We start from the raw sequence: 11,197 nt of genomic DNA, 5'->3' as shown, positions 1-11,197 counted from the left end.
TTTTTTTTTCTTTTTTCTTGTGTCTCTTTTTATATTAATTTTTTTTTTTGTTAATGTATTTATTTTTATTTATTTGTTCTGTCTTTGTATACATGTATGTATGTAGGTAGGTACGTGCATGTATGTGCATGTGTACATGTGGGTATACATATGAGTATATGGGTACAAGTATTACTGTTACTATTCTTTATTCCCTTATCTATACATTTTCTTTTAATATTATCTTCTATATTACTTTACTTTTACCTATACAGGTATCTATCTTATTTATTTAGTTAGTTATTTATTTTACTAGCTAGGACCGGGAGGGAGGGAAAGGGGAAAAATAAATAAAAATATTGACTGTATAAATGTAAACTCATTGTGCCTGACTCAAAAAAAAAAAGTACAAAAAAAAAGAGAGCGGCTTTTGTTCCCTTCTCTCGTTTTAACAAGTGAGACTCGATCTCTACTTTTTATAAACGACAGGTAGCCCGAGTAAGCCTACCTTCGTTCCCTGATGGAGAAATATTCATTTTTTAATGCTATATTCCCTGGGAATGGGATGCTCCATTTACGCACGGCGAAATGGACATGGGTTATTAACTGAGTAGGTGTGTTTTGTGCTTCTGGTAACGGACGGAACCAGTGGGGCGTGGACTACATCCTGCTTCGCCCTTAACCCAATAGCGATAGCCTTAGAGGGCGAAGCCTTATACGATACAGAACTGGGGTTATGTAATGTAACCCAGCTTCTACTGTATGAGTATAGGCGCAGCCCTCTAAGGTTCGGGCCCCACTGGCTCCGCGAATAGCTGAAGAAAAGCTGTGGGAGTGGATTGTAGGGCCTACTTCCTATTTATACGGAAGTGAGCCCGGAGGTGGGGCCCACGTCATAGGTGGGCGTGGAATAAGTCTGTCAGTGCTGCACACGTGCAGTGGGGATTACCCAATAGCGATAGCCTTAGAGGGCTGCGCCTATACTCATAGAAGCTGGGTTACATTACGTAACCCTAGTCTTACGGGAACCAATCTTTATATTTTTCACATTCTATCCCAGCTGCAAATTTGGTGCGGGACACAATAAATAAAGCTTCGCCAGTTTGTGTCCTTATCACAACCGATCAAGATGGCCAAAAGATTAACCATATATGCTGTTTATATTGCTTGTAATTAGGATGTAGACATCTGTTGAGTATTTTAACATAAAATAGTTTAATTGTGTTGAATTGAAACCCAAAAAGGCAGCGGGTCCACCAGACCCACGAACACTGGCTGAATAACAAAAATATGAACACCACATAAGGGTTAGCAAAAAGCGACATATTTTAGCTTCTCAGTTAAAAGTATTAACACGAAATGTTTTCACACTGAAGTGCAGTGTGACTCTCTCCCAGGCTGGGGGGGCGGGATGTGTTGGGACGTCGCAGAGTCCTCGTGTGCTCAGAGACGCACACAGGGCAGCAGGAGGACAGGGGAATCAACATGTGAATAATTTTTCTACATGGTAATACATTTTCTAACCTATTCATTGATTATTTTTATTTGTTGTCCTATTATTTTTGATAACTTGTGATAGTTACAATTATAGTTTCCTTCTCCAGACAAAGTCAAGTAAGCCAAACTGTCAGTGGGTGTCTACATTTGAACTGCATGACATTATTTTTGTATAACAGGATATGTTTTTAAATCGTCTCATTCATTTTTATTAGCTTTTTTTTTCATGATATTTGGGACATTTTTATTCCAGATGGTGAAACAACTGTTGTCTGATATTTCAGGTAGGCCTAAAGAGTAATGAAGAAAATGTATTATCCTAACTAACTACAGACATCAGTGAGGACTGCAGCTATGGACTTATTCAAACAACAGAAAGTGGAGGATTTCTATGAAATTGGTGAAGAGTTGGGAAGGTACACTTATGCATGCATGCATCATATCTACTCATTCACTTCTTAATTTGTTAATAATTGCATCTTGCATTTGATTTAATCAATAATGCTGGGATGTTGAACAGTAATCAAAATCCAAATATCGTGTAGCGTAATGCAAACACTTCTAACAGTATCGTACATGCCAGGAAATGACTTCATATCAAGAAACTGAGCTACAACATAGGTCTATATTTCAACTACATGTTACAATCTATGTATATATTCTTTAATTTCAGAGTCAGCCAGGATCACTGATATAAAATGATGATCTATGCAAAATCTAAATTGTTTAATTTGTCTTATTTTATTTTAAGGCATACAGCACGAAATTAGATGAAGATATTTGGAAATGTAGTTGTTATTTCTTCACATGACTACCACAATATTCCAATATTGTACATAATTGGTTAGACATCCGCAATATGAATATACCAGAAACAACTTCGTGTTTATTATGAACGTTTTGTTTGTTTGTTTGGTTGTAGAATTCTTTATACCTTTCAAAATAAAACATCACTCAGACTGAAACATAGTTTCCTTTTCTCAAAAGCATGTATGTCACGGCCCCAAGCAGTCATTGCTTTGCTATAACAATACGAAGATCACACTGAATCATTGACTGCATGCTGCAAATGACAGGAGTCAAACTGTGTGTACCTAAGCCTCCTGCACAACACAAGTGTTTCAAATTACACTAAAAGACCCCTGGTCTACTTGTGTAGTTTGTTTCTGTGCGTTGTCAGGTGGGGACAACTGTTATGCATGTCAAGCTGCTTTTTAAAGGACACTTCTATCTTTAGCCGCAGCTATATCTACTCCCAGACTGCCGATGAGGAAGTGGAGTGTAAGATTACAAACCATTCAAGTGAACCAGAACTAAAAGTATGCAGCTGTACAGTCCTGTGATATTTGAATTTAATGACTGAAAGACACAAAACCCTGTATTTAACGGAAGTGTTTGTATTAGACTGTAAATATGGAGACCAGTGTATCGCTTTGGGGCATAGCAGACTGTGTTCCACACTATAAATAAACTGCAGTGGTGGGAAAATGCAAGTGACAAAAATAAACCACATTCCCACCAGAGTTCTGTAGCATGTGTTAGTGTGGGGTGCCTAATACTTAGTAAGCTTTCAGTAACAGACACGATTAAAATAACTCGTTATTTAATAACTTACGTGAATGTATAACCATCCCTACATGTACAGGCTTTTTTGAGTTATTTATTTTTAAAGTTAGATTTGTTCTCCTCTCATTGAAGTGCAGGTATCAGGCCAATCTTTTTAACTTGTATATATTTTCAAATTAGTTATCCGTCCTCATTGTGCCTATCAGTATTCCATGACTCTTTAATGTTATTTATTGAACAGTTTTTAGTTTAGCCTCCTACCTCAAGACAGACAAACTGTATGTCACACTCCCAGGTTTATGTCACGGTTTTAGTGTTGTCTGTCTGGTTATGGGTTTTGTAAGTCGGTTCATTCGGTGTTTTGTCTGGTCCTCCTCCCTGGTGGGGAGTTTCCCTGGTGTGTCTGATTGTCTCATTGTGTTCACCTGTTGCCCTTGTGTTTCTCTCTCCCCTGCCCAGCTGTGTCTTGTGATTACCCTTCTGTGTATTTAGTCTAGTCTTCCCCTGTGTTCCATGTCGGTTCATTGTTTCCACTCCATGTTATTCCACGGTCTGTGTTCCTTGTGCTGCTCGTTTGTTTTGGATTTTTTTGGATACTGCCTTTTTTTGCCACAGCTTTTATTATTTAATAAAGTTCGCTTTTCGTTAAATTCTGCATTTGAGTCCTACCTGCTTCACCCAATCGTAACACTGTATGCATCTTGAAGGTGGGTTTAATGGGGAAGAAGAACCTGAATAGGATCAATTTGCCTGTAAAAATATAGGTTTGATACTTCTCACTCAATCAAAGAACTGAACAATTTTGTGATGTTATAGGCATGTGATTACTTGATTAATCACGAAAATGGTTGTAACAATATATATTGCGGTAAGCCACATAGAAGACTTAAGCGATTAGAGTATATTGATGTGAAGCATCTTCCAAATGAGGTGATGGCCCCAAAACAGTGACAGGACAAGGTTAGGGTTAGGGATGCATGCTCAGTGCTATCTGCTGGACAAATACACTAATGATGATTTGTAAATGACCTCAAATATTTCAAGGACCAATATAGTAACAAATATATCTGTGATTATTCAGGCGACAATCAATTTGGTCAAGCCACTCATAGTTTTTCAGATGTAACCCCATGTAATGCCTGCTCTGTGTTTCAGTGGGCAGTTTGCCATTGTAAAGCAATGCAGAGAGAAAAGCACAGGGCTGGAATTCGCCGCCAAGTTTATCAAGAAGCGGCAGAGCATGGCCAGCTCTCGAGGAGTGCGGCGGGAGGAGATAGAGCGGGAAGTGGACATCCTGCAGCAGATTCAGCACCCAAACATAGTCACGCTGCACGACGTCTACGAGAACCGCACTGATGTGGTGCTCATCCTGGAGCTGTGAGTGAGGGGGATCAGTTTATTTGAAGTCACAAATGTATTCATAGTACTGTTATTAAAGCATGGTGCTGTTAATCATAAAGTGTCTTTGGCTCATATCAAACTGGTAGGTCAGTCAACACAACACAACCACACACTGTGATTTAGAAAAGGGTTCAAAACTTTATTTTAAATGTTATTAGACAGCCTTGGGTCAACAAACCTACCTCTTGGCTACATTTCAGGGAACTTAAAACTTCGTATTAAGTGTATTATTGGGCAAATCAAATGACTCTATCCAATGGGCCAATTAAATGAGGATTCAATGGGCCAATGAAAGTACCTTATTCAAAAAGCCAATCCAATGACTCGGTCCAAACGACCAATCAAATCACTTGCTCAAATTGGCCAATCAAATCACTAGATCCAATATGACCCCTACCACAATAAGTTACCACTTATATATGCTGAAAGTTCTCAATAGTATCCTTTAACGTGTGTGTGTGTGTGTGTGTGTGTGTGTGTGTGTGTGTGTGTGTGTGTGTGTGTGTGTGTGTGTGTGTGTGTGTGTGTGTGTGTGTGTGTGTGTGTGTGTGTGTGTGTGTGTGTGTGTGTGTGTGTGTGTGTGTGTGTGTGTGTGTGTGTGTGTGTGTGTGTGTGTGTGTGTGTGTGTTGCAGGGTCTCTGGAGGAGAGCTCTTTGACTTCCTGGCACAGAAGGAGTCTTTGAGCGAGGAAGAAGCCACTCAGTTCATCAAGCAGATCCTGGAGGGGGTGAACTACCTCCATGCAAGGGAAATCGCTCACTTTGATCTTAAGGTTTGTCCAGACAAGACACGTTACACGGTTTTCCCGTTCTAGAAGAGGTTCAAGGTTCTTTATTGTCAAACTAACATAGCTACAGAGTAATTATGTCGTTGAAAATCTTAGGTCACAGGCTTCTCCAACAATGCAACACAATAATACAGATAAGCAGACAATATTAAAGTATATTATATTAAAAGTAATACAAAAATAAAAATAGTTCTAAAGAAAGTGGAATAGTGCAATACGAGTCTATATACAAGTTATTGGACTGATATATTAACTTGTATATAGACTCGTATTGCACTATTCCACTTTCTCACTTTTTTTTTGAACTATTTTTCTTCTTGTTTTACTTTTAATATAATATACTTTAATATTTCTTTAATACCACACACAAGAGGTCACGTTTTCAAGTTTCAGATTCACTCTCAATCGACCTCATTCAGCTTAGCTGTGACATTTCATCAAAGCGGCAAAAGCTTGTTTTCTAACTAAAGGATACTGCTCATAATGATTCAGCATATTTTGTTAGGCAAAACAAGGAAGATTCATTTTTACAGCAAAGTTCACAATGTGCAAGGCAACTTAAAGAGCTTGACAGCAACAATTAAAAGCATTACAAATATAAGGCAAAAAGAAACCCAGTTTTCAAATATATTTATTATTCAAAAACAAAAAGAGTATTTTAAATATTATTACTAATATGATTTGTACATACTATTCAACATTACATCAATACAATGTTTCATTAAATGGTTTTGGGCACCTTTTCCTTCACATTTTGTTTCACTTGTCAGAATTAAGATAGATTAATCTAAACTTGACTTGACGAAGACTAAAATGAGATATGATCAAAAGCTCCAGAACAGATACTGAATCGACCTTTGTAAGATCATTATCTCCTGTTTCCCAGGTAAAAATATAACTTTAAACTCCAGCGAATGTTTTTTTGGGTTCATCTTGACTCCCTTGAGTTTATTTTTCTGTAAAGAGGAGCGAAAATGTTTGGATGTTTTTACTGCTGCTGTCCAAGTGGAGGTCTAAGGACGATGACCTTGTCACTTTAGTAAATTACAGGACACATATTTGTTCCACTAGGTGGAGCAATAAGGTCTGTTTAATGTAGAAAGTATAAATTGCTACATTTGCATACTAACTTAGCTATTTTCTGCGTGTCTATTTTTTCCTGATTTTTGACGAGGATAAAAAATGTGTATTATGTCAAATAAATGCCTTTCTCTCTCATACCTGCAGCCAGAAAACATTATGCTGCTGGACAAGAATGTGCCGTTACCAAGAATAAAACTCATAGATTTTGGTCTCGCCCACAAGATTGAAGCCGGGGTTGAGTTCAAAAACATATTTGGAACACCTGAGTTTGTAGGTAAGACAATGTTTTTAAACAAACTCAACCAAGAAACAACAGAAATGCAATCAAGCATCACTCACCGGACACCTGACAGTCAAAAAATGACATAAAACTGCATTCTTCCTCTCATCTATTTGCCTTTCAAGCACCGGAGATTGTCAACTATGAGCCACTGGGATTAGAAGCTGACATGTGGAGCATTGGGGTCATCACCTATATCCTGCAAGTGAACCACAAGCACCATATTGTCACTTCTACTGCAGCTACCGTCAAACTGGGTGATGAACTTCTCTCTCTGCTCTTTTGTTTTGCTCCAGGCTGAGTGGTGCTTCACCTTTCCTGGGAGAGACCAAACAGGACACTCTGAAGAACATTTCAGCCATCAATTATGAGTTTGATGAGGAGTTCTTCTGTCACACCAGTGAGCCGGCCAAGAAATTCATCAGCCAGTTGTTGGAGAAGGATAAGAGGTACAAATAAAATGACATTGTCCTTATGGCTTTATAATTGATTCAGAAGGAAGACTCTTAGGTCAGATGAAGTGCTACATGTGGAGGAGGTGGATGTTGGGGACCAGTGTAAATGTCAAATCGCCCTGAATTGAGAAAATATAATATGAATTAGTTTATTGGATTGGATTGAATTGAATAGCCACTCAGTGATTATATGTACGATCATCATTTTTTGGACTTTCACTCAAATGTTCTCTTACAGGAAAAGATTAACAATTCAAGAAGCTCTTAATCACCCATGGATCAAGGTAAAGAAAACGAACTTTCTATATTTTATTTTTGTCTGCAATTTATATTATATTACAGAGCCTGAATTTGAGATTAAATCAACATTTTATTTATTATATATTTTATTTAACATTTATTTCTAGATCTAAACTGCCTGTAGAAGGTTTAGAATCAGCTGCTATATGTTTTCCTTCTTTGCTTCAAAAAGGGATATTTTAAAAACAGATTAATTCAACGTTTTTGAATTTGAATCTGTCCCTCGATCATTATTTGACCAAAAACGGTGTAATTTGGCTCTAAATATTGCATTTTCCCGTTTTTCTTTTGGCCCTCTGCAGTCTACACATTGGTTAGGGTTAGGAGGTTAAATCATTGATTTGTCAGCCCATAGTATGTCCAGCTTATTTTCCATTGTATTTTCATCAATCGTAGAATATGTGTAGAATATTCACATTTCTGACTCTGCATTGCATGTATTTGTGCCTAGTCCTCCCTCTTTTAGACACAGTTCCTAACTCTCCCTTCTTTATCCCTAAAGTCCAATGAGCACAAGGAGGAGAATAAAGCCAAGGAGCCAAAGAAACGGGAGCGGCGCCAGCTGAAGACAAAGCGCCTGCGGGAGTACACTATCAAGTCCCACTCCAGCATGCCACCCAACAACACCTATGTAAACTTTGAGCGCTTTGCCCAGGTGGTGGAGGACATTGACCATATGGAGGGCTCATTTGTCAGCCTGGCAGCAGCCCATGACTCCCTGCAGGAAGACATCGATGCCATGGTCTCCATATACAATGAGAAGGAGGCCTGGTATAAGGAGGAGAGTGAAGATGTGCGCCATGAGCTCTCGCAAATCCGCTACGAGTTCCGTAAAGTGGAGGCCTTTAAGAGGAGCCTGCAGGACGACATGCAGGCCTTCAGCTCCAGCCTCGACGGAATCAGCAACCGCTACCAGGAGAGACAGAACCACTTCGATTCGCTGCATCAAGAGCTCAGCGATGAACTGAAGTGGGTGCAGGAGGTGATGGGTTCATTTCCCATGGATGGAGGTGGTGGAGGATACCCCAACTGCAGCTTCTCCACCGTCTTCAACAACGACGTAAATGAAGCCCTGAAGGAGCTGCTGAACCGCTCCTGTGGAGGAGAGCTGCTTTCCGGGATCGACCTGGACTTAGAAACCGGACAGCAAAGATAAATGCTTCAGTTATGCAATAACCATTTTAAATCATGGTGACTAGTAAAATCTAAGAAATAAGGCTTTCAAAAGGGTTTAAGTTCTACCTACAACCATTTGCTTCTGATGAGAACATCAAGAAAGGGTTCCCTTGTAGGAATAAGGGTTCAATTAAGAACCTTTTTCTTCCAAGTAACCATTTTTTGTAGAAAGAGTTCTTGAATGATTGATGACAGCATGGGTGTTACAATAACCTTCCTGGCCACACCCCCATAATGAATGTGATCCATGAATGTTCTGGGTAGCCTCATCAACCTGGCCCTTAAAGTAGCCTATCGAAGACTAAAGCTACTGGATATGGTTTCCATAGAAAATAGCTGATATGTTAAAGTAAAACCAATTTTAGGTTGCTCGGACTATACCCTAACCACAATATGTCATTTATGGGATTCAATCATTTTGGGCTCTAAAGTCCACTACAATGTGGTTCTTCGAGAATTCAGAAGACAGGATGATAATGGGTGAAACCCTTTTAAAAAGGTTATGTTTAGGTCCCCTGTGAATGTTCTGGATAAAATCCTTATAATATACAAGGATTCCCAGTAAAACACCATGTATTTTTGGCAGCACCTGTATACAGTGTAAAGGATCTGGATAGAACCCCAAGAGAGGGGTTTTGGGTAAAAAACATTCACGGATGGTTCTAGATATATCCCCTTTTATGCTCTGATAGGTTAGAAGGTGGAACCTTGAACATAAAAAGTGTTCTCCTATATAATGGGGACAAGCTGAAGAATGCTATATTGTTCATGTAAGACCTTTATTTCTAAGAGTTTACATACCCAATGTCACAATAGGTAGGTCTGTGTCAGGCCATAACGGATTATTTCTGTTGCAATACAAATCAGGACAGAAAAGTATTACCCAATCTTCACATTTTTTTATTATTTGAACAACAAGGTATGTCATCACATACAGTGCATACAATGCAATGGTCAGCAGACTCATTTTGGTATAACTTTTAGTCAATAATGTCAACCGTTGTGCTCTGTCCTGGAGATAAAGGTACTATGGATGTTTGTATTCTTAAATGCTTAAATGTATCTTTCAATGTCCAATCAAATATTTAAGAAAAACAAAATAGAATCCTGTACACACTAAAAAGCAGGTTACTTCAGATCAATGAATACTATGACAGCCAGCTGATATTTACACAAGCATGCTTACACAATAGTGTTAACTTGGTACCACTTTACAATAAGACTACCCTTATAAACGGTTTACCAATAGTTTGTAATTCATTTATTAATTAGGTTGTGAACACTTTATAAATCATTAATAAGCTTTTATAAGACATGAGATAAACAGGGCAACTGTGACCGGTTGCTTGCCAAATAGAGAGCACATTTGAGCCCAGTGACTCTTTGTGATAGTGTTCCACATTCAACCGGATCGAATCAGAGCTGGTAGCATTTTAGAATGTCAGGGGGTTTGCAGGTTATGGAAAGATGTCTTTCTTTATACTTAAATAACAGAAGTTCTTAAATTGCTTCAGTTTGAATTATAAAACACTGTTTTGGTTGATGAAGAAGTTCTGATGATTAGTCATGCAGCATAAGTTACAAGTTGTTTTTGTTTTTCTCAGTTTTTTTCGGTGGTAAAAATGTCTCATGATTTATCTGAAATGCCATTTCATTTCAAACTTGAAGACACACTTGGTCCGCTTGTTACTGTAGTTATGGAGCATTAGTCATGGTGGCAGTGATGAGAGGTGCTGTCTGCTGGGATAAGCTGGAACAGATCAGAGACAACATGGAACTGGAGGGTAATTTGTACCCCTTTTTTGTGAATGGGTCCACTTTTGAGGAATTCCAACATACTTTTTTTCTTAAAATATGTAACCACCAACTGAAGATTAAATGACTATACAAAATTGATGAATTATCTTAATGAGATTCAGTAAACGTTATAAAGGCAGCATGACTGAGAGAATGCAACACATTCAACCAAGGGTGTAACTTTGTTTTGAGAAGTGGGGGGGACACAAAACAGGGACTCTGTGGGTCCTTTGCAATGAAAAACGATTTGAATCCCATTTACTGCTTTTCTACAGATATGGTGTTAAAAAATACAAGAAAAATGTGTTGTGTATAATGAGTGTGCAAATGTATCTAGTATCCAATCAATGTCAACCTGCTTTATTTGGGGGTGGACCTCACATCAATTAGGGGGGTCCGGGGGCATGCTCCCCGGGAACGATTTAAAAAAAAAATTGTTAAAGTTAAATGCATCGATCTGTGGCACTTTGAGGGGAAATTAAGGGATTTATGGATACAGCTCTCAACACTCATGAAAAATCCTTAGGATCACAAACAATAAAAAATAATTTAAACTTGTTTATTTTATAAACTCCTCACTCCCTCCTCTCTCCTATCCTTATCTTATGTTACCTAGTTAGCATTCTTTATCATATTTATGCATATTTTACTAATCACTGCCCTTTAAACTGTATTTTAAAAATGTTACTGTCGTATAGTACACATTGGAATGATTTCTTACTTTATTTGTTTACGACTAAATTAAATAGATTCTCTCTCTCTCTCTCTCACACAAAATGCGCACACACACAGGGGCTGTGTAATCCTCCGTGGCGATGACCACTTGCGTAAATAAATAAAAAAATTAAACACTATTGAAAAGTGGGGGGGGACACA

At 38.3% G+C, this 11,197-nt stretch overlaps 1 protein-coding gene across 1 annotated transcript; it reads left to right on the top strand.

The window, feature by feature from the left end:
• The first annotated feature begins 1,402 nt into the window (after positions 1–1,402).
• dapk2a (death-associated protein kinase 2a) lies at positions 1,403–10,844 on the top strand. Its single transcript, XM_034105468.2, has 9 exons — positions 1,403–1,486; positions 1,810–1,892; positions 4,198–4,419; positions 5,077–5,215; positions 6,458–6,587; positions 6,719–6,794; positions 6,890–7,042; positions 7,287–7,332; positions 7,851–10,844. Exons 1-9 carry the CDS (start codon positions 1,484–1,486, stop codon positions 8,502–8,504), a joined length of 1,506 nt encoding a protein of 501 aa, XP_033961359.1. The 5' UTR covers positions 1,403–1,483; the 3' UTR covers positions 8,505–10,844.
• Positions 10,845–11,197: the final 353 nt, after the last annotated feature.

This window comes from Pseudochaenichthys georgianus, chromosome 3 (genome assembly GCF_902827115.2).
Source record: "Pseudochaenichthys georgianus chromosome 3, fPseGeo1.2, whole genome shotgun sequence".
NCBI classification, from domain to species: Eukaryota; Metazoa; Chordata; class Actinopteri; order Perciformes; family Channichthyidae; genus Pseudochaenichthys; species Pseudochaenichthys georgianus.
The sequence above is the reverse complement of the archived record's forward strand: the minus strand, read 5'-3'. Positions and strand labels throughout refer to the sequence as shown.

What these genes read in the sequence shown, in the direction of transcription:
- dapk2a (XM_034105468.2), top strand. An exon ending in ATTGGTGAAGAGTTGGGAAG is followed by an intron (nt 1,893 to 4,197) that starts GTACACTTATGC and finishes TCTGTGTTTCAG; the next exon opens with TGGGCAGTTTGCCATTGTAA. An exon ending in TGGAACACCTGAGTTTGTAG is followed by an intron (nt 6,588 to 6,718) that starts GTAAGACAATGT and finishes TTGCCTTTCAAG; the next exon opens with CACCGGAGATTGTCAACTAT.